This window comes from Anomaloglossus baeobatrachus, chromosome 3, assembly GCF_048569485.1.
Source record: "Anomaloglossus baeobatrachus isolate aAnoBae1 chromosome 3, aAnoBae1.hap1, whole genome shotgun sequence".
In the NCBI taxonomy this organism is placed as follows: domain Eukaryota; kingdom Metazoa; phylum Chordata; class Amphibia; order Anura; family Aromobatidae; genus Anomaloglossus; species Anomaloglossus baeobatrachus.
The window spans coordinates 159680952-159704781 of NC_134355.1; the positions used below are offsets into that span (position 1 = coordinate 159680952).

At 45.7% G+C, this 23830-nt stretch overlaps 1 protein-coding gene across 1 annotated transcript in view; it reads left to right on the top strand.

The window, feature by feature from the left end:
- RAB32 (RAB32, member RAS oncogene family) overlaps nucleotides 1-16054 on the top strand; it is an 82037-nt gene extending 65983 nt beyond the window's left edge. Inside the window, exons 2-3 of the mRNA XM_075338159.1 lie at nucleotides 1188-1468; nucleotides 14711-16054. Coding sequence (XP_075194274.1) covers nucleotides 1188-1468; nucleotides 14711-14860 — 431 coding nt within the window. The 3' untranslated portion in view covers nucleotides 14861-16054. The remainder of the gene's footprint in view (nucleotides 1-1187; nucleotides 1469-14710) is intronic.
- The last annotated feature ends 7776 nt before the right edge of the window (nucleotides 16055-23830 follow it).

Here is a 23830-nt window from a genome sequence, read left to right on the forward strand (position 1 = left end):
TTTTTTTTTACATTTCCAGGCTCTCCGTGACAAGGTGCAGTTTTGGTTGCAGTTTGTGTGCAGAAAGACTGCAGCATATAGCCTAAGATGTGAAACATAAGAGGGGGATCATGTTACACTGTGTAAGAAAGGGAAGCCTATGGTTGTTCAAAAGATGGCTACCTACTCTGCACTCTAAAACCTGTCATAAAAAAATTTGAGATTTAATTTACTGCAGATAGAAATAATTCACCAAATATATAATTGTCAGATGGCATTGGGTTGCTTTTTATGAGTATATTTTGTGTTTATAGTTTACATTTTAGGGTATATCATCTGATACAACTGCCGTTACTGCTTTTGCTTTAATATGAGACATTAAGAGCGCACACTGATTATTCTGGTGGAATTCAGAGCCTAATTTGCCCAATACTACGATATTGCAGGATATCACTGGTGGGCCTAAAATTAAAAGCAGTTTCCTGGTGGAGATTTAGGCTATGTGCCCACAGGAGCTTGCTTCTGCGGAATATGCTGCGGATGTCCCGCAGCCGCACATAACTGCATGTCAATTATTCCTGCGGATTTACCTGCGGAAATCCCAGCACTCCACTATGGAGATAGAGGTTCCTACCTTGGTCCCATACTTACCTGCCTTGATAGCAGACACCCGAGTCAGGACGGCAGTGGAGCCAGGAGCAGGACGAAGGAAGTGGGTGGGGCCGGTCATTTGACAGCCAGAGCTCGTTCAGGCCCGCCCACCTTCTCCTGCACAGTGCAGACTCTTACAGACGCCGGAAAGTGAAGTGCTGCGTGATGGAGGTAGGTATGAAACCCCGATCACTCAGGACTTGTTCTGCATTGAGGATGCAGTGCCGAAGCCATGGTACTGTATCCTCAATGCAGAATGCCCGCACCATATCCGCAGGACATTCCGCAGTATGGAAACAGACAGTTGTGGTGCGGTTTTCTGTGAGCTCCTGCGCAATGTCCTTCGGATATAACCGCAGGACACTTTCCCCATGGGCACATAGCCTAAGTGTTACCTTGCTAAGTATTCTTTGTATATCTATGTTTCCATTTTAGTTCCAGCAACATTTTGTGAGATCACACAGAATAAGAGAATAAAAAAAATATTGAGCGCCTATTAATACAATTTTTTTTTTTTTCTAATGTGTTTTGTCTTTTTTTTTTTTTTTTTTTTCTAGGACAAGAAAGGTTTGGGAACATGACCAGAGTGTACTACAAGGAGGCAGTGGGCGCCTTTGTGGTTTTTGATGTAACCAGAGGTTCTACCTTTGAAGCCATTACAAAGTGGAAATCTGACCTGGATAGCAAAGTTCACCTTCCTAACGGTGGTCCCATACCTGCTATTCTTCTTGCGAACAAATCTGATCAAAAAAGGGAGAACAGCGCACAGAGCCCCTCTCAGATTGAACACTTCTGTAAAGAAAATGGTTTTGTTACATGGTTTGAAACCTCGGCAAAGGTAACTACTTTTAACAAATTACCCCAACCATAAAAGTCCTCAAAAGATGGCCAAGATGAGATTTTAACTTTGCACCATTTCTAAGACTTCAGTGGCAGCTAACCTCTTCAGTAGACTTTAGGGGGCTTTACACGCTACGATATCGTTAATGTTTTGTCGTCGGGGTCAAGTTGTTAGTGACGCACATCCGCCGTCATTAACGATATCGCAGCGTGTGACACTGACAAGCGACCTCAAAAATGGTGAAAATCGTTCACCATGGAGAGGTCTTCTCAAACTCAAAAATCGTTAAGGGTTGTTTATCCAGGTGGTTCATCGCTCATGCGGCAGCACACATCGCTGTGTGTGACACCGCAGGAGTGAGGAACGTCTCCTTACCTGCCGCCGGCCACAATGCGGAAGGAAGGAGGTGGGCGGGATGTGACGTCCTGCTCATCTCCACCCCTCCGCTTTGATTGGCCGGCCGCTTAGTGACTTTGCGGTGACGTCGCTGTGATGCCGACCGTCCCTCCCCCTTGAAGGAGGGATTGTTCGGCAGTCACAGCGACGACGACGACCAGGTAAGTATGTGTGACGCTGCCGTAGCGATAATGTTTGCTACGGCAGTGATCACAAACAATCGCATGCGCGACGGGGGTGGGTACTTACACGCTCGCTATCGCTACAAATTGCTAGCGATATCGCTACCGTGTAAAGCCCCCTTTTGTGTTCATGAAGCAACAGCTTGATAAACTCTACTGACATATACCTCTGCGGGAACAGAGCAGAACACAACCATTCTGTGACAACTGGGTGGAGCTATGTGTAGCACTAACCAATGTCACTATACAGTCATATAGTGGCCTACGTTGCCCATAGGTCAGGGGTCAGGAACCTTTTTGGCTAAGAGAGCCGTAAACGCCACATATTTTGAAATATAATTCCGCGAGAGCCGTACAATATGTTTAAAGGGCCATTGACAGATCAATCGCTCCAATGTTCACTTAGTACAGCAAGGATTGCTCCTCCCTGCTGTATAAAGCCACAACTGGACTGAAACAATGGTAATTAGCAGTAAAAAAATCAAATAAATAACTTACATTGTGAACTTGCGATGCATGACATCAGTCCAGCAGTCTGGCTTCTTCTTTTTCCTGCGCATGACTGGAAGCTGGCATTCTTCCCACCTGATGTTGAGAGAATGCCAGCTTTGAGGCATTCGCAGAAGAAAGAAGCTGGAATATTGGACATGTCACACAACGCATTGTCAGTTATGTCAATTATCTATTTTATTATTTTACAGCGAATTATTGTTTAGGTCCAGCGGTGGCTTAGTGCAGCAGAGAGGAACACTCCTTTGTGTACTAAGTGACCGCTGGAGCAATTGTATCTGTCAGTGGCCCAGACACCCTGCTTCCCATACAGCCTGCACCGCCCATATCACACACACACACACTGCTTCCCATACAGCCTGCACCCCCCATATCACACACACACACTGCTCCCCATACAGCCTGCACCCCCCATATCCCACACACACACACTGCTCCCCATACAGCCTGCACTCCCCATATCCCACACACACACACTGCTTCCCATACAGCCTGCACCCCCCAGATCTCACACACTACACCCCCATATGTCACATACCCTGCTTCCCATACAGCCTGCACCCCCCATATCACACACACACACACTGCTCCCCATACGGCCTGCACCCCCCATATCACACACACACTGCTCCCCATACAGCCTGCACCCCCCATATCCCACACACTACACCCCCATATGTCACATACCCTGCTTCCCATACAGCCTGCACCCCCCATATCACACACAATACACCCCCATATCTCACACACCCTGCTCACATATCTCAACCTGCCTGTACCCCAACTTACCCCTCTCAAACACTCTGCACTCCTTCACATGCTTCTGTCACAGTCTGCAGCCCTCATATGCCCCTCACCCTGCAGCCCCCCTCACCCTCATGTCCCCTCTTTTCTTATTACCAGTCATGTGTCCAAATCTCCTTCAGGATTCAGTTCTCTTGCTTTCTGCCGGCATCCTGTGTCTCCTCCCACACAGTCACATGGGCGTGACATCATCGCAGGTCCTGCAGGATGGAGATTCCGTCTGCTGTGCAGGTCAGGACTAGCACTCCTGCAGCTCAGACATGGCTGGTGGCCTCTCCAGGTCAGGGGCCCCTCTACTGACACTGGGCTCCCCTGACTCACAGTTCGGCCACGACACAGCAGCACTACACATAGACGCAGAGCGGCTGCCGGGCCCCTATGTGTACTAGTGCCGCTGTGTAGTGGCCGGCCTGTGAGTCAGGGGAGCCCAGTGTCAGTAGAGGGGCGGCTCACTTCTCGTTCCCCCACTGATCCGGTCTCCTCGGCGCATCGTCCATTGCTGTCGCTCGCTGACCTCAGGCACGCAGTGATGACGTCACCGCGCTCGCTGCAGAGCTGTCAGAAGAACGCCGACAGTCACAGCGGGGAGAATGATAAGAGAGAGAGCGCGCCGCTCACTTCCTCATCATTGCTCTCAATTGTATCGGCACCTGCGATGCCGATGCAATTGAAAGCTCGATCCTCGGCGGGGGGCGGTGACAGCGCGGCCACCGGGCCCCCCTGAGTAGCCGGGTGCTGGCGCCGGCCCTGATCCTTCCCATAGACAGGTAGGAGCCCTGTCTGCGAGCCAGATACGGCCATCAAAAGAGCCATAGGTTCCCGACCCCTGCTATAGGTGTTCATGTAAAAAAATAAATAAAATCTCATATTGTGCAGTATGGATGGATTTTCAGCCCCTTCAGCGTATACATAGGGAGCTATACTGAAAGTGTACATAAAAGATATGAATAGGGTGATCAATCTCTGAACTCCTTCTTTTCGCATGTGTCCCTATAATTTATTAAGTTTATTATATTAATTTGGTACAAACCCGTTATGAAAGATAATGGATAATTTATCAATGGGTTCTGACTGGTGGGATTGATGGGGCAGCATAGAGCCCCATTTGAATAGAGTAGAAGTCGGCATGCGCCCCTCATCTTACTTCATTCTCTACGACAGGGTTCCCCAACTCCAATCCTCATGGCCCACCAGCAGCGCATGTTCTTTTCTCGCCTTTTCATTGGGGGACACAGACAGTGGGTTATTATGATGTCTCCAGGGGAGGCGTGACACTAGATTTGAAAACGTGTTAGCTCCTCCCCCCACAGCATATACCCTAGCTAGGCAGGAAACTAACTCAGTTTTTATTTATTTTTTATTTATTTTTTATTTTTTATTCCTATTTTTGATTATGGGGCAATGCCAGGGTGCCTGCCACCCTCGTTCCCCCCGCTTACGGGCAGAGGAAACCTGGCGTTCACAAGCCGTCAGTCTTCCCTCGCGCCCAAGTGGTCGGGTCTGTGCACCCCTCCAGGCTCCCTGGAAGCACCTCACACCAAGGTAGCTCCAGAGGGCTAAGCAGAGCCGAGGACCTGCTTCAGCCTTGAGCCGAAGATGCGTCCCTTAGATCCCCGCATCCCCGGACTGACGCGTCTTCGGATGGAGCCAGGAGCAGGTAGGGAGATGACGAGTCATCTGTCCCCTGCATCCAAACCGCCGCCTGAAAAGGCGCCGGTGGGGCGATGCAGGCCGTGATCCCGGGCAGCCTCATTAATTTAGCCCCCGGCGTCGGCCTGCATTCTAGCAATGCCCCCTTTCACTGCTCTGGAAGCCGCTCCCTCAGTCGCAGCGGCTCAGTTCCGATTTGCCGTCACGCTTAGTCCCAGCCCTGGGACCAATCAGTCTCCGGGGGCCGTCTCTCCCCTCCATGCTGCCAGGAACGCTTGACGCCATTTTCCACGTGTGGAGCAGACACGTGTGAGATCGCCTCCTTGGCTCTGCACTTCTGCAGCGCTATATACCGCTCTGCTCAGTGGTATATCGCTGTCTCTCTAGCGGTGTGTGCCTGCTGGCTATCGGTGTATATCAGCTATTAGCGGTATATACTGGTTTTGCCTGCAGGTATATGCCGACTGTTTGACAGTATATGCCATTTTGCTATTGGTATATCCCGGCTCTGCATAGCAGTTACTTTATAATACTGCTAGCGGCTCCTCACTCATAGTAACAGTATCCCTATCACCTATAGGGCTGTGGGACTCGGTTGCTGACATGCATAACCGCAAGGGTGATAAAGCTTCCCAGGCGTCCGCTACGGACCTGTACTATGCTTGTACCACCTGTGGACGCTCGTTTTCTAATGGCCAAAGCTATCCACTATGCCGGGGTTGTGATGCCCCTACTACCATGTCACAACAGACCCCGTTGCCGGACAAGGAGGCCGTGCAGTCTTTGGATTCTGCTCCGGCCACCAGTCAGGCAGCACCCCCGGCTGATGGCGTTATTCCTGCATGGGCTCTTTTAATGTCCAAAAGGTTAGATGACCTTGCCGCTCAGATATCCCAGCCGTCCACAGGTTCCCACAGCCTTCCCCCGGCTCAGTTCCCTCAGAGGAGCCCGCCTGCTTCGTCTGGTCTCTCTTCCCCAGAACGTAAAAAGGCTGTTTCCAAAAGGTGCCGTTGCGACCGCTACGCCTCATCCAACTCGGACGATGATCAGTCTGACCCAGGCTCTGTGACTTTTAGTAGTAACGATTCCCTCCCAAGACTCCGACTCTGACTCTGATTCAGATGTCCCTTCTGAGTCTAGGTATATAGAAGACACACTAATTTCGGCTGTCAATCACTCTGTCGATTTCTGATCAGCCTCCGGACCTGACTTCTCAGTCGGCAATCAAGCGGGCCAAGAAGCCTCCTAAGTCCTTTGCCCAGGATCCAGTTTTTCGTCAAATTATATCTAAACGGTGGAATCACCCTGATAGAAGGTTTAATAAAAAAAACCTTCACTTCATTCGCTTATCCCTTTCCATCTGAAATGGTTAAGACCTGGTCAGTACCCCCCGTTGGGGATCTGCCAGTATCCAGGCTAGCTAAACACACAGTTATGTCTCTCAGACAACGTGTCTCTCAAGGACTCATCCGACCGTGCAGTTGATGCTGTGGTCAAATCTATTTTCCAGGCTTCGGGCTCCTCTCTTCGCCTCCTGTTTGCCTTGACATAGGTCGCGAGAGCTATGGGTGTGTGGAGTAGGAACCTTGCGCAAGATGCTTCGCTCTTGTAATATTCCTCCGGAGGCTTTTGAGATCCTTGATTTGTTCTCTCTAGCCTCTAATTATTTTCTTCAAGGCTCCCTAGATGCAGCTAGTTTGTCAGCCCTAACGGCAGCCAATGCTGTCTTTGCCCGTAGAGTCCTGTGGCTAAAGATATGGAATGCGGACAGTGCTTCCAAGAAATCCCTGTCCACTCTCCCCTTCCATGGCCTTCGTCTGTTTGGAGAATCCCTGGACAAACTCATATCTGAGACGACGGGTGGTAAAAGTACCATTCTACCACAAAAGCGGCCTGTATCCAGGAATTTTAAAAAATCTTCTTGGCGCAGGCAGTCCTTTCGGCCCGCTCCCCAAAAACCATCAGCACAAGGATCGTCCCAACGCTCAGATCAAGGATCCGGTCTCTCAAGGGGCTCTTCCTGGCGTTCCCACTCCAAGCAATCTAAACCTAAGGGACCTCGCCCTGTACAGGCCCCCTCAGCATGACGCCAGGTATCCCTCAGATCCGACTCCTGTTGTAGGGCGGCTTCTGCTTTTCCGGGATATCTGGCTAGACCACACTCACGATGCTTGGTTCGAGAAATCGTCACCTCAGGTTACAAGATTGATTTCAATTCCCTGCCGGCCAACTGGTTTCTGCGTTCCCGTCTTCCAAAGTCCAAAACGCAAAGCCAGGCCTTATTTCAGGCCATAGCCTCCTTACAGAAAGCAAACATTATCATTCCAGTGCCCCTGGGACAGCGCGGCAAAGGTTTCTATTCAAACCTTTTTGTCGTTCCCAAAAAAGATGGCTCTGTCCGCCCTATCTTGGATCTCAAAAGGCTGAACAGATCCGTACGGATTCGGACCTTCCGAATGGAATCATTGAGAGCATTACTAGCCGCCATGGAACCCGGGAGAATTCCTAGCTTCCATAGATATTCAAGATGCTTATTTACACATTCCGATATGTGTATCTCATCAACGGTTCCTTCGTTTTGCCGTAGGACACCGTCATTTCCAATTCAGGGCCCTCCCCCTTGGACTGGCCACTGCGCCTCGGGTCTTCACAAAGGTCATGGCGGCCGTCATGTCCATTTTACACCACAGAGGCATCCTGGTCGTTCCCTATTTGGACGACCTACTTGTCAAGGGGAGCTCTCCAAGTTTGCTCAGAAAGCGTGCAGATTTGCCTAGAAACGCTGTTAAGGTTAGGGTGGCTTATCAACTTCAACAAGTCATCCCTCATTCCTCATCAGCGCATCACCTTTTTAGGTATGCTGATAGACACTGCTCAGTCCCACGTTTTTCTTCCAGAGGACAAGAGGTCTTCCCTGATCCGGGCCGCCCAATCCCTCCGCTCCCGCCGTTACGCATCCCTTTGGAATGGGATGAGAGTGTTAGGCAAGATGGTGGCAGTCATGGAAGCCGTGTCTTTTGCCCAATTCTATCTGCGCCCTCTACAACTGGATCTTCTATCCTCCTGGGACAAGAATCCAGCTTCTCTAGACCGGTCAGTCCGCCTATCTCGGGCTGCGCTTAACTCCCTCGTCTGGTGGACTCGAGTCTCATCCCTATCTCAAGCGAAGTCCTTCCGCCCTGTCCACTGGCAAGTAGTCACGACAGATGCCAGCCTGATAGGCTGGGGGTCGGTGTTTCTCCACCACACTGTTCACGGACGCTGGTCTCCTTCCGAGCGCTCCCTTCACATCAACGTTCTAGAGATCAGAGCCATATTTCTGGCCCTCCGGAACTTTCAGCCCTTGCTATTGGGCCTCCCTGTTTGGATCCTGTCAGACAATGCCACGGCTGTGGCTTACATCAACCGTCAGGGAGGAACTCTCAGCAGGGCAGCGATGAAAGAAGTATCCAGGATTCTTCTTTGGGCAGAGATGCACATTCCCATTATTTCAGCTGTCCATATTCCGGGGGTGGACAACTGGGCCGCAGACTTTCTCAGCAGGCAAGGTCTAACGGCAGGGGAATGGTCCCTCCACGACTAAGGGTGGCTTTACATGCTGCGATATCCGGCCCGATATCGCTAGCATGAGACCCGCCCCCATCGTTTGTGCGCAACGGGCATAACGCTGTCCGTCGCGCACAAAATCGCGCACCCCTGTCACACGTACTTACATGGCCTTCGACGTCGCTGTGACCGGCGAACCACCTCCTTTCTAAGGGGGCGGTCCGTTTGGCGTCACAGCAACGTCACTAAGCGACCGCCCAATGATAGCGGGACGTAACATCCCGCCCACCTCCTTCCTTCCACATTGTGGCCGGAGGCAGGTAAGGAGATGATCCTCGTTCCTGCGGCGTCACACGTAGCGATGTGTGCTGCCGCAGGGACGAGGATCAACTTCGCCTCAGCGACAGCAGCGATAATTGGGAGCGGACCCCCATCTCAACGAGGAGCGATTTTGGACGTTTTTGCAACGATCCAAAATCGCTCCTAAGAGTCAGACGCTACAACATCGCTACAGCGGCCGGATTTGCGTCACAAAATCCGTGACCCCAACGAGATCGCTGTAGCGAAATCGTAGTGTGTAAAGCCTGCTTAAGTGTTCCATCAGATCACTCTTCGTTGGGGACTCCCAGATGTGGACCTCATGGCGTCTCGGATGAACGCCAAAATACATCCCTTCATATCCCAGTCGAGAGACCAGCTAGCGCTCTGCTCCGACGCTCTAGTCTTTCCGTGGTCGCAGTTTTGCCTGCCCTACATCTTCCCTCAGTTTCCTCTCATTCCGAGAGTAATCAAAAAAATCAAAGCGGAGGAAATCCCGGTGATCTTCGTGGCCCCGGATTGGCCCAGGAGAGCCTGGTACCCAGAGCTTCTCCAACTTCTCGGCGACACTCTCCACCAGAATACAGCACAGCTGCATTTGACGGCGTGGCGCTTGAATCCTTGATTCTAGCCAAGTCAGGTCTTTCTTCTAAGGTACTTCATATCATGCTTAATGCTTGGAAGCCCTCCTGCGCCAGTATCTATCACAGGATATGGAAGACCTATCTTTCCTGGTGTGACCGTCATAATCTGTCGCCCCTTACCTTTTCAATACCTAATGTTCTTGCCTTTCTGCAAGACGGTCTGGACTCGGGACTAGCTCTCAGTACCCTTAAAGGACAAGTTTCTGCCTTGTCCATATTTTTCCAGAAGCAGCTGGCTTTTCGCCCTCAGGTCCGTACCTTTCTTCAAGGGGTGGCGCATTTGGTCCCTCCTTATCGCCACCCCTTAGATCCCTGGGATGCGAATCTGGTTCTCGGAGCTCTTCAGCTTCCTCCTTTCGCACCTCTGAGAGAAATCTCTCTTCAACGACTGTTCTGGAAGGTTGCCTTTTTATTCGCCATTACCTCTATCAGGCGAGTGTCCGAACTGGCGGCCTTCCTGTCGCTCACCTTACCTGATATTCCATTATGATAAGGTGGTCCTTCGGCCTTCCCCCGCCTTTCTCCCGAAGGTCGTATCTTCTTTCCACTTAAACGAGGACATTGTGTTGCCGTCATTCTGTCCGGCCCCGGTCCACTCTTTTGAAAAAGCCCTTCACACTCTACATCTCATCAGGGGGACTGCCATCTGTGAGGCATACAAAGCACGAGGTTCTGTTCCCCCTCAATCTGTGCGGGCCTACTCCGCGAGCAGTGGGTGCTTCCTGGGCTATCCGACATCAGGCTTCGGCGGCCCAACTTTGCAAGGCCGCTACCTGGTCCAGTGTGCACACATTTACAAAATTCTACAGAGTGCATACGCATGCCTCCGCGGATGCTGCTCTTGGAAGACAAGTCCTTCAGGCAGCAGTGGCCCATTTATAAGTGGCCACTGCTCGGGTTTTTTGACAGTGTTTTGATATGTGTTCAGTGCAGTTGCAGTTGTTATTCAGATCTTAGTCTGATGTTATACACTGTTAATAGTTCAGTTCCCACCCAGGGACTGCTTTGGGACGTCCCACTGTCTGTGTCCCCCAATGAAAAGGCGAGAAAGGAAATTACATTTTTGTGTACTCACCGTAAAATGTCTTCCTTGGAGCCTTTCATTGGGGGACACACAGCTCCCACCCTTGTGGTTTTGGTTGTCCTTCTCCTACTGCTTTACACCAAACTGAGCTAGTTTCCTGCCTAGCTAGGGTATATGCTGTGGGAGGAGGAGCTAACACCTTTTCAAATCTAGTGCCACGCCTCCCCTGGAGACATCATATAACCCACGGTCTGTGTCCCCCAATGAAAGGCTCCAAGGAAGACATTTTATGGTGAGTACACAAAAATGTCATTTATCAGGGTTTCCTTAGTATTGCACAGATGATAATTTCATCACCTGCATAGGTGATGATTCCAGCACCTATGCAATGCTAAGGAAATCCTAAAAACATGCTGCTGTGGACCTTGAGGACTGGAGTTGGGGAACACTGTTCTATGGGACTGTCCGTTATAGCTGAGCACTGTATTCTGCCATCTCCGGCAGTCCCATAGAGAATGAATGAAGCAGAGGTGCTTTTTGACCTCCATTCAGAAGGGGCTCTGCAGAGCTTTATCAGTTGTTGAGGATTGCAGCAGTCTGACTCCTCTCAATCAATTATTTATCCCCTATCCTTTCTATAGGGGAGAGGTTAGAATTAGTACAAGTTTTTTCTGGTTTGCTGTGAATGTCAGCAGTTTCTTTGCAAAGGATGACATTTGCTGCAAAATAATCATGTTTTACGATGGCCTTGGTATTCATAACTGAATTTAGATGAAGGATGTTTAACTTTTTTTAATTTTTAATCTATTTTTAAGCTAAGAGGCAGAAATGTCTCCTATTTATAGAATTGATTGTAGGCAATCTGTATAAATCACAAAGAAGCTATCTAATCTGAAAGTAGTGTAGAATATTCAGACTTTTATTTTCTTGGTAATCACGATGTGTAAACGCTTCCAGAATAATTGATGTACTCTAAATATTTGCACAGGGAAAAAGACTAATTGAATAGTGGTAAACCTGCACAGAGAATAAGTCCCCATATCAAAATCCACAAAGAACATATTCACTTATCTAGTGCCTTGCTATTGAAGTAGGATACAGCGGGGATTACCAAATCTGTCAGTCTGACACCTGGTCATCCATATCTTCTATTAATAAAATTGCCTAAATACAATACAAGTGGTAACGGTCCCATCCTTGAATTCTTGACTAAAGCAAACTGCTTCTTTCTCTTCTTGGTTCTTAATTGGAACCTGTCACCAGATTTGGGGCCTATAAGCTGTGGCCACCACCACTGGGCTCTTATATACAGCATTCTAGCATGCTGTATATAAAAGCCCAGACCGCTGTGTAGAACGTTAAAATCACTTTTTAATACTTGCCTAAATAGTCACTGTGGTGGAGTTGGGTCATATGGGTGTCTCTGTTCTCCGGTGCCGGCGCCTCCTCTTTCAGCCATCTACGTCCTCCTTTAGAAGCCTGTGTGCATGACGCATCTACGTAATACACACTCGCCGGTCCTGGCAGGACTTCAATGCCAGCAAGTGTGGATGACGTAGGATGCATCATGAACCCCAGCTTCAGAAGGACGACAAAGACGGCCGTAAGAGGAGGCACCGGAGAACGTAGACTCCCATATGATCCATCTAGGTAAGTATTATAAAGTGATTTTTACATTCTACACAGCGGCCTGGGCTCTTATATACAGTATTCTGGAATACTGTATATACGAGCCCACTGGTGGTGGCCGCAGCTTATAGTCACCAAATCTGGTAACAGGTTCCCCTTAAGGAGCTTGTCTGGACGAGGCAGAATATTCGGCTGTGACTGTATCCTGTTGCATTTTAGAAAAGTCATGTAAATAATTTTTTATTTTAAGTGGGGTTTTTTTGTATTTTAATGTTGGGAATGTTAGATATGGTGTGTTTTCATAATAATAATTGATAATGTAATAACTTTCATAGTGACTACTGGGCCCTGTTTTGTTTTTTTTTTTGTTTGTTTTTTTTTTTTTAAATAATTTGTCTTCCTTTGAGGAACAGTTTACAGCAAAGCTCCATATTATGTGAAGCAGAATTAAAGTGTGAGTCATTAATTAAATACAATTAATAACATTAGAAATCTTGCAATTTTCACACTTGCCACTGGATTTTTAGACTTTCTTTCTGCTCTTTCAGGAAGAGTTTTCAGCAGTTTTTATATCAGCAGAGGCAGGGTTACACTGATGAGTAACACTTCTATGCACAGCTAATAAAACACGATCCACAATAATTGATTATACTCGTGACCCTGCTCCACATCCCTTTGTTGATTGCTTCCCTTTGCTTGCTGATTTGCGCGGTAGTCACATGACCAATTGTATATGGCTTGCTTACTTGCAGTCATGTGCCCGACATTCTCTTCCTGTTTCTCACAGCCAGACAACCAGAAGAGAAGGTAGTTGGCACATGACAGCAAGTATTTAATGAATAGTCACATAAATAGTTCAAATTGGCAATCAAAGCCAAATATTAAAAGTGTGTATTTTATATGTTGGTAAGGATTGGTACGATACAGTCCTCGCTAAAGTTGCCTCCTGGAGCAGAGCAACTCCTTTTGAGAAATCTCTCAGGAGCCCATATAAAATGACAATTGGTTTAGGAATAAGTATGTAAATCTAACAAATAACCAATATAAAGTTGTTAATAAGGTATCTGCATCCTGTACTCTCAAAATAAAGAGGTGACCTGGCACGTAAAATGTCCCTTCTATATAGATCTATTTTTACACCCTAACCACTTTTGTAATTGGCTCTATTATAAAATACCTATACTTCTCCCTTTGTAGCTAATCCCTAAATGTGATGCAGTTACTACAGTTTCTTGCATCGCAGCCACCTGAAGATGTCCTGATACCACGGTGCTGATACAAGCTGCGAGAGAAGTGAATGCAGCACCCGCACTCTGCTTCTATTTCCACCACCGCAGCTTTTAACTGTGAAACAAGACGACATTAGGGGGCGGTGATAGAGGTAGTTAGGGATATCAGCGCCACCCCACAGCTTTTAGCACCACAATCATTATCTTGATGACCATTCTGTTGAGACCTATGCTAGAAGCCGTGGGGTAGCGCTGGTGTCACTCTTTGCGTCTATCACTGCCCTCGATGATGTGGTGTTTTACATTTAGAATGATTAATCAAAATATTCCATATTAGATCACCTTTAAATAGTCATAATAATCAAATTACCTTTAAAAACCATGGAAGGTTCATAAAAAGGAATTGGTGTCTCTTTCTCTTATAAAATATTAATTTAATTTTATTTTTTTTATAAAAATACATTTATAAATAAATAATATCAGTTAGTTATATATAACATATAAATAATGTGCAAAGTTCTATTTTATATGCAGTTATATATAATATCAGATCAAAGGTATAATGAAAGTGACTTGTTGCTGTAAAGTGCCTGTGAGGTGCGATAGATATTTCTAAGTCTGATATACCTTAAGATTGGTCAGGAATACCCTGCGTGTCGCTGCGGTGTAGGTAGAAGCAGAGCCAGTGCTGCAGTCACCTTTTCTGCAGCTTGTATCAACGCCATGGTACTAAGACAGCTTTAGAGGGCAGCGAGGCAAGAAACTGTAGTAAGTAATTGTAGTGCTACCCCCTGATGATGTCCTGTTCCAGGAGGGGTGATAGCCACTGCAGAGAAGTGAATACAGCGCCAGCCTCCTGTGACGTAATGTTTCAGACTTCTCTCAAACTAAATGTCACAGGAAGTAAAAAAAAAATAAATGTTTAGGGATTAGCTAGCTAGGGTGAAGTGTAGGGTATTTTATAATAAAGCAAATTACAAAAGTAGTTGGGGGTGTAAAGTTAGATTTAGATACTGGACCAATCCTTCTTAATATTTTTGCCCCTTTTTAAAGGGTCAGGTTCTGTTCTAGTTTTGATAAGGCCATTTATTTCTGCACTTTTTGGCACCCAACAATATAGTTTGTCATGGTCTACAGAGGAGGTGGGACTTGGACAAATTGATTTACCCAGTTTTGATTTCACTAATTTCTAAATTTGTCCTCCATTTATATAATGTACAGTCCAGCACTCAAGGCTCCTTCCCTTTCTGATTTGTACATTATCATGTAGTCTATGTACATATGATGAATTTCCTGTTTTGTTTCAGGATAATGTAAACATTGATGAAGCTGCTCGATGCCTGGTAGACAACATACTTACAAACTCCAAGAACTTTCCCGTGGAAGAAAATGACGTTGGAAGTGTACATCTTGACCAGGAGACCATGCCGGCAGAAAGTAAATCACAGTGCTGTTAACACTGAAAATCAGCGAAGGAGAAAGCTAAACCGGAAAAGACTGCTGCAACATGCTGCTTCCACCGATGTCTGCCCATCATCTCGTGTATCTTGAGGATACAGTTTACAGGATTGTTCTTTGTGTAGGATTTAATGACTGTATATTAATATTGTGAATACCGACTTGCAAGTTTATAGCTGGTTGCTGTGAAACCTCGGCAGTTTTATATCTAATCATGTTTTTAAAACTATGCACACAGTGTCAGTTTTACATGACTTTTTTTGCAGAACAATGTTTTGTATTGTATTGTGTACATGCCTTTTAGGTAATTGCATATGTTTGAGTGTCATCTGTTGAGGCATTTTATGCACAGAGTTTCTAAACTGCTGCCATTCTCATTGCTTGATATTGTTAACTCCTATTTATTTGGTAAGCCATATATTATTTATGGTGATATCTGCCAGGCAAAGAACATTCACGTTTTCACATCTGATCCTAGTCAAGAATGTATTGGTAGAATATAGCAGGGACCTGCTTCAAATGATGGATCACAAATGTAGGTTATGACCCAAGTGTTCATTTCCTTTTCTGTGTTAATTATGGAGGACAGACATTTGACTAGTTCATATTGGTTATTTCACACTTAAGAAAAGTTGACCAATGCCATTCATCCCATTCTCGTATCACAACAAGCAAGACAATAAATTAACGAAATTGAAGGAGTTATCTACCCATGGACAACCCTTTCTTAATATTTTCACTGAACATCATGAAACAAAAACATTTTACCTTCCTCCCTGACTATGATTGTTTCTATTTCTCATGACCGCTGCAGCCAATCAATGGTCGCAAGACATAGTGTGATGTGACCACCCTGGGACACTATGCCTGCCGCAATCGCAGGAATGTTGCCAATCCCCTTTTAAAGAATGCCTCATCTAAGAAGGCTTGAACAAATATGTAAATCAGAATTTTGGTGTTGTTGGTATTTTGTGACTGTGTTATGCAGCTGTCTTATGTTTAACCAGTATCTTGCTTGCATTCGACTCATAGAAAAAAAGTTCTTTCCAATAACAATGTTTCATTTTCTCTTGTAACATTATCATATCTCCAAGGTATTAAACCTGCTAGAAATATGTACTCTATTCCTTTGTTTATTCCAGAATTGGGTCATCATGAATTAAACATTTGATGGACCTGTTGTTTCTTTTCCTTTCTTGTCTTTACAAGCATTTCCAAACTCTAGATATATTCCATAAGTTACATGGTTAACTTCAAATAAATCAAGACTGTGTTAATTTGTTTAAAAAGTACATTTAGTAGGATATAACCGGATCCAAAATTTGATGTTGATTACATTCTTCATAAGTTTGTGCTTTTTTTGTGGGGGAGAAATTAAGAGCATTTATATACCCTGCTCCTCTCAACCCAGATGGAGATTATAGGTTAGTCCAGTCAAAAAAAAATTGTCTGTATCCTAAAAGAAACTTGCTTATTAAATGTTGGCTTTAATTTTGGCAGAATATAAATTATATGCTCTAGACACACCATAATAGCTTTTAAACATTTCCAGCTATATATCAGGGATATAATATATTTTATCTATACACTTCCTGCCTCGCTAACTGGTGGCAAGGGCTGGCTTTCCTAGAGGCTGCGCTATTACAAGAGAAAGTTGGTGCCTTTTGGTCACTCACTGATACATAGAATGATATAAAGGTAGAGTTGGAAGGGACCTCAGGAGCCCTCAGGTCCAACCCCCTGCAAGTGCAGGTTTTCCTAAATTATGCCAGCTACATGTTTATCCAGTTTCCACTTGAAGATTTCCATTGATGGAGCGCTCACTACCTCCCGTGGTAGCCTGTTCCACTCTGACTGGACCAGCTTCAGCCGAGAGAAGAGTTTTACTAGCACACATTCCACTCTAGGAACTTAACAGTTAGTAATGAGACCATGCTAGCTCTAGGAAAGTCTGCAGCCAAAATCAGGGGGGGGGACCTTCTGCATTGAAGCTGCTCAGCCATGCCAAGAGTGCACTGAATATCCTAAGGAATAAAGACACTTTTTTTTTTTTTTTTAACGGAATGGGTTTATGAAATAAAAGCATGATTGGTATAGAAGTGAGGTCATCTATGTGGCTAGTTTTAAATTGTGATCTGAGGGTGATAGACTCAATTTCCATGTGTGTGTGTATTGATGACTTCCTTTCCTTCCCTTCCCCGCTGCACATCACACTGAGTTTCTCAAACCCTCATCAAAATACAGAGTGAAGTGAAACATGATAATGGTGCAAATTGCCTCTTCAGAGAGATTGTACTTAAACTTTTGTGCCACCTATTGGGAATGGCGATTCTAAAAGTCAATAATGACCCTTTTAACGAGCCTTGTCATATGACTTGGGATAAAGCTAAACCAGGATCTCAATTTGGACTAGTTTTTTGGGGTGCTGCCCTCATCACTGCAAAACATGTGATCTGATATGGCTATTTGAGAGGATTCTGACTGGGATCTAAGGGGTAACATTTCTCCTTGTGGAGAGTGACATGTAAGGAGGCTTATAAGCCATGCAGTGCTCCTCGGGGAAATTAAATATGCAAATTGTCACTCTCCACAAGGAGCAACATTACCCCTTAGACACCAGTCAGAACCCTCTCATACCGCCAAAACAGATCGCATACTTTGCATTGACGAGGGGCAACACCCCAAAACACACAAATATGAAAATTGTGATTTTGGTTTGGCTCATATCCTAAGTGGTGATGGGCGGACCCGGACTGTAAAAGTCCAGCTCCTTGAAGATTCAAAAGTACCCGTGCACCGGGCCCGGAGTTCTCAAGGAACTCCGAGTAACTATCCGGATCTGTTTTTAAAAGAACTGAAGTCCTCAGTGGTTGATACCTTTTATTGGCTAACTGAAAAGATGGTAGTAATAGCAAGCTTTCGAGACTACTCAGGTCTCTTCATCAGGCATGGTATAACACAAAATCTGAAGAGTCACATATTTATACACAACAGGATATAGAATAGTACAGTAAAAAAAAAAAGTTATATGAAACAGAACTCTTACTATGGCAGGGGGGCAAACTGTTGTGGCCATAAATATTGCTGCAGTTCAGTGTGAAAGTTTTATTGCCCTCTGATTAGGGTCTGGTCCAGGGCTGTGATGCGCTCGGATGGTCAGAGGAGCACATCAACTGATGTAAAAAGACATGAATCCATGAGACACATTCATTCCTGCTCTGAATGTGTCAAAGGTCATCATAAGTTTGTACTCCCATAGTCTCCTATCTCTCTGGGACTTGAAATTCCCTTTAAATACCAGAAATTTCATGTCCATGATGCTGTAGTCAGGGTTACAAAAATGTTTGGCCACAGGTGCCTACAAGTAGTATTCAACCCCCTGCAGATTCAGCACGTTTACACATTCGGAATTAACTTGGCATTGTGACATTTGGACTGTAGATCAGCCTGGAAGTGTGAAATGCACTGCAGCAAAAAAGAATGTTATTTCTTTTTTTTTTTTTTAAATTGTGAAAAGTTTATTCAGAGGGTCATTTATTATTCAACCCCTCAAACCACAAGAATTCTGTTTGGTTCCCCTAAAGTATTAAGAAGTATTTCAGGCACAACAAAGAACAATGAGCTTCACATGTTTGGATTAATTATCTCTTTTTCCAGCCTTTTCTGACTAATTAAGACCCTCCTCAAACTTGTGAACAGCACTCATACTTGGTCAACATGGGAAAGACAAAGGAGCATTCCAAGGCCATCAGAGACAAGATCGTGGAGGGTCACAAGGCTGGCAAGGGGTACAAAACCCTTTCCAAGGAGTTGGGCCTACCTGTCTCCACTGTTGGGAGCATCATCCGGAAGTGGAAGGCTTATGGAACTACTGTTAGCCTTCCACGGCCTGGACAGCCTTTGAAAGTTTCCACCCGTGCCGAGGCCAAGCTTTTCCGAAGAGTCAAGGCTAACCCAAGGACAACAAGGAAGGAGCTCCGGGAAGATCTCATGGCAGTGGGGACATTGGTTTCAGTCAATACCATAAGTAACGTACTCCACTGCAATGGTCTCTGTTCCAGACGAGCCTGTAAGGTACCTTTACTTTCAAAGCGTCATGTCAAGGCTCGTCTACAGTTTGCTCATGATCACTTGGAGGACTCTGAGACAGACTGGTTCAAGGTTCTCTGGTCTGATGAGACCAAGATCGAGATCTTTGGTGCCAACCACACACGTGACGTTTGGAGACTGGATGGCACTGCATACGACCCCAAAAATACCATCCCTACAGTCAAGCATGGTGGTGGCAGCATCATGCTGTGGGGCTGTTTCTCAGCCAAGGGGCCTGGCCATCTGGTCCGCATCTATGGAAAGATGGATAGCACGGCCTACCTGGAGATTTTGGCCAAGAACCTCCGCTCCTCCATCAAGGATCTTAAGATGGATCGTCATTTCATCTTCCAACAAGACAACAACACAAAGCACACAGCCAAGAAAACCAAGGCCTGGTTCAAGAGGGAAAAAATCAAGGTGTTGCAGTGGCCTAGTCAGTCTCCTGACCTTAACCCAATTGAAAACTTGTGGAAGGAGCTCAAGATTAAAGTCCACATGAGACATCCAAAGAACCTAGATAACTTGGAGAAGATCTGCATGGAGGAGTGGGCCAAGATAACTCCAGAGACCTGTGCCGGCCTGATCAGGTCTTATAAAAGACGATTATTAGCTGTAATTGCAAACAAGGGTTATTCCACAAAATATTAAACCTAGGGGTTGAATAATAATTGACCCACACTTTTATGTTGAAAATGTATTAAAATTTAACTGAGCAACATAACTTGTTGGTTTGTAAGATTTATGCATCTGTTAATAAATCCTGCTCTTGTTTGAAGTTTGCAGGCTCTAACTTATTTGCATCTTATCAAACCTGCTAAATCTGCAGGGGGTTGAATACTACTTGTAGGCACTGTAGATCTATTCTTTTTTTTCCTTAATTGTGTGGTGGTGAGAATTCATCCTTGTCCTGAGCTGTTGTCCTGTCTCCCCTACATACAGACTCTCAGTTGGACATTTGGTACATATAATTAAGTACATCCCATTGGTTGTGGTGCAGCTGAAGGTACCTGGGATCTTGTAGTCTTGATGTGATCTCGGAATCTTTATCTTGTCCATTGTCAATATAAATTGACAGGTCTTACATTTTTTCTGGTTGCAGGGAAATGTTCCTGTTGTTGTTGTTGGAGAGGATAGGGAGCTTCTGACAATGCTTCTTAGATTTGGTGGCTGTCTAAAACACAGAAGTGGGGGGTCTGGAAAAATAGATTTTAATCGGGCATCTTTTTGCAGTAATGGTTGTAGTTTCCGTGCAGCTCCTCTTAACACCTCCAGATATGTATTGTAGGTGACTACAAGAGCGACCCGATTTTGTTTTCTTCTTTAGTTTTATAATGTAGGAGATGGTTTCTTGATATTCTGGTGGCTCTTGTAATCTGGTTTTCAATTGTTCTTGGGTGGTAGCCTTGATTCAAAAAGGTCTTTCAAAGGCCCTCAAGGTGATTTGTCTCTAAAGCTGGGTTTACACACTGCAACATCTCAAACGACATCGCTGTAACGTCACCGGTTTTGTGACGCAATAGCGATGTTTGCGATGTTGCAGTGTGTGAATCACATCAGCGACCTGGCCCCTACTGTGAAGTTGCTGATCGCTACAAATCGTTCAGGACCATTCCTAGGTCCTTTGTTTCCCGCTGTGCAGCATGCATCGCTACAAAGTTTCAGTGTGTGAAAGACTTTGCAGCGACTTTGTTAGCAACTTCCCTTTCAAAAAGCTGCTTATCAACGTCCCCAACAACCAGCTAGGTCGCTCTGCAGGTCCGGATCGCTGTTGCGTCGTTGGCCAGGTTTGCCTGTTTGACAGGTCACCAGCAACTCACCAGAGACTTGGGGAGGTCGCTGTTACGTCACAAAAACGGTGACGTTACAGCGATGTCCTTTGCGATGTTGCAGTGTGTAAACCCAGCTTATCTGTACTGTTGGAACATATCTGATTGTACCTGATGGCCTGGCTGTATACAATAGAGTTTTTTGTGTTTCGGATGAAAACTGTCCCATTTCAGGTATGTTGGACGGTCAATTGGCTTCTTGTACAGGGATGTCTCTATTTCGTTGTTCCATAGTTTGATGAGGGTGTCCAAGAAGTTGATTTCTGTGCAGGAGTAGTTGAGTGTTAGGTTGATGGTGGGGTGAAACTGATTAAAGTGTTCATGGAAGGTCTTCAGCTGTTCCTCAGACTCTGTCCAGATGATTAAAATATCGTCAATGTAACGGTCTCCTGAGACTGCAATGGGAAGCAAAATGGCACCACAATATGCAAATCTTTTCATGGCCAAGCTTGAAAGTGACTTTTTATCCTCTTGCCCTATCAGGCCTCTGGCCTACTACCGTTACATTGACGATATTTTAATCATCTGGACAGAGTCTGAGGAACAGCTGAAGACCTTCCATGAACACTTTAATCAGTTTCACCCCACCATCAACCTAACACTCAACTACTCCTGCACGGAAATCAACTTCTTGGACACCCTCATTAAACTACGGAACAACGAAATAGAGACATCCCTGTACAAGAAGCCAATTGACCGTCCAACATACCTGAAATGGGACAGTTTTCATCCGAAACACATAAAAAACTCTATTGTATACAGCCAGACCAGACCATCAGGTACAATTGGATATGTTCCAACACTACAGATAGAGACAATCACCTTGAGGGCCTCAGAAAGGCCTTTTTGAATCAAGGCTACCACCCAAGAACAATTGAAAACCAGATTACAAGAGCCACCAGAATATCAAGAAACCATCTCCTACATTATAAAACTGAAGACGAAAACAACCGGGTCCCTCTTGTAGTCACCTACAATCCACATCTGGAGGTGTTAAGAGGAGCTGCACGGAAACTACAACCATTACTGCAAAAAGATGCCTGATTAAAATCTATTTTTCCAGACCCCCCCACTTCTGTGTTTTAGACAGCCCCCAAATCTAAGAAGCATCATTGTCAGAAGCTCCCTATCCTCTCCAACAACAACAGGAACATTTCCCTGCAACCAGAAAAAATGTAAGACCTGTCCATTTATATTGACAATGGACAAGATAAAGATTCCGAGATCACATCAGGACTACAAGATCCCAGGTACCTTCAGCTGCACCACAACCAATGTGGTGTACTTAATTATATGTACCAAATGTCTAACTGGGGGTCTGTATGTAGGGGAGACAGGACATCAGCTCAGGACAAGGATGAATTCTCACCGCCACACAATTAAGGAAAAAAGAATAGATCTACCTGTGGCCAAACATTTTTGTAACCCCGACCACAGCATCATGGACATGAAATTGCTGGTATTTAAAGGGAATTTCAAGTCCCAGAGAGATAGGAGACTATGGGAGTACAAACTTATGATGACCTTTGACACATTCAGAGCAGGAATGAATGTGTCTCATGGATTCATGTCTTTTTACATCAGTTAAGAGATGTGCTCCTCTGACCATCCGAGCGCATCACAGCCCTGGACCAGACCCTAATCAGAAGGCAATAAAACTTTCACACTGAACTGCAGCAATATTTATGGCCACAACAGTTTGCTCCCCTGCCATAATGAGAGTTCTGTTTCATATAACTTTTTTTTTTTACTGTACTATTCTATGTCCTGTTGTGTATAAATATGTGACTCTTCAGATTTTGTGTTATACCATGCCTGATGAAGAGACCTGAGTAGTCTCGAAAGCTTGCTATTACTAACATCTTTTCAGTTAGCCAATAAAAGGTATCAACCACTGAGGACTTCAGTTCTTTTAAACTATTTTTTTTTTTTCCAATTTAAAGTTTTATTAGTTTTCAAAGGAAAGAGTACAACAACATTGCAGACCATTGAATACAAATTTGATAAACAAGGAGCCATCACGGCGGCTGAAGGCCTCAGGCTCAGTAATCTTTACAGCTGTCATTGAGGAAATAATCGAACATGACTTTCTAATAGAGAACAAGAAACCAAAGTGAAGGTAAAGAAAGATGAACAAGGAAGAGAGTGGATCAGAAGTGAGTGGGGGAGACAAGAGGGGGAGAACTGTGGGGGGAAAGATGTGGATAGGAGTATGTTGGCCGAGACTGGCGTCCCGTCTGTTGGGCGTAAACCTGAAAAGAATGAAAATGACTATGGAAGGTGTGGCAAGCCGAGGGTCCTGTTTACTGAGGGTCAACGAGGGCAAGAAACCTTGGGTCAGAGAGAAAAGATTCCCACTGATACCATTTAGAGGAGGTTTCCACTAGCTGGCCCCGCGATTGAGCCATTACCATCTCCATGCGGTGTATTACATTTACTTCTGTCACCCATTCCTCTATGGACGGGGGGTAGGGTCTTTCCAACGTCGTGGGATTACTGTCTTGGCGGCCTGGAGGAGATGTCCAGTAAGAGATTTTTTATACACCTTTTCTGGTATTTTAAACATAAACAATAGGGCTGCCTCGGGGCGACTAGGGACTAAGATCCCCGTGACCTCCTGGATGCCCACCAGCACCTTGCTCCAGAAGGCCGCCAAGCTCGGACAGTACCACCAGATATGGGCCATGGTACCTCCCTGTGCTCCGCACCGCCAGCATGTGTCAGGGATTTCGGGGCACCACATATGAAGGGATGATGGGACCCTGTACCACCTGGAGAGGATTTTGTAGCAAGTCTCTTGCATTCTCGTTGCAACCGCGGACTTGTGGGTCAAGCGGAAGCATCGTTCCCATTGATCCCTGGAGAATGTCTGGCCGAGCTCTGCCTCCCATGCAGTACAGAAGCGAGGAAGTGGTATCTCTGCTGCTGCTGTCAAGATCTCATAAATCCTTGATATTGCATGTCTAGTGTCAGGTGTCCCTGTACAGATAAGTTCAAAAGGGGTTGGGGATGAGGGACGAGCTAGGTCTGGCCCCTGCGTGGTTATGAAGT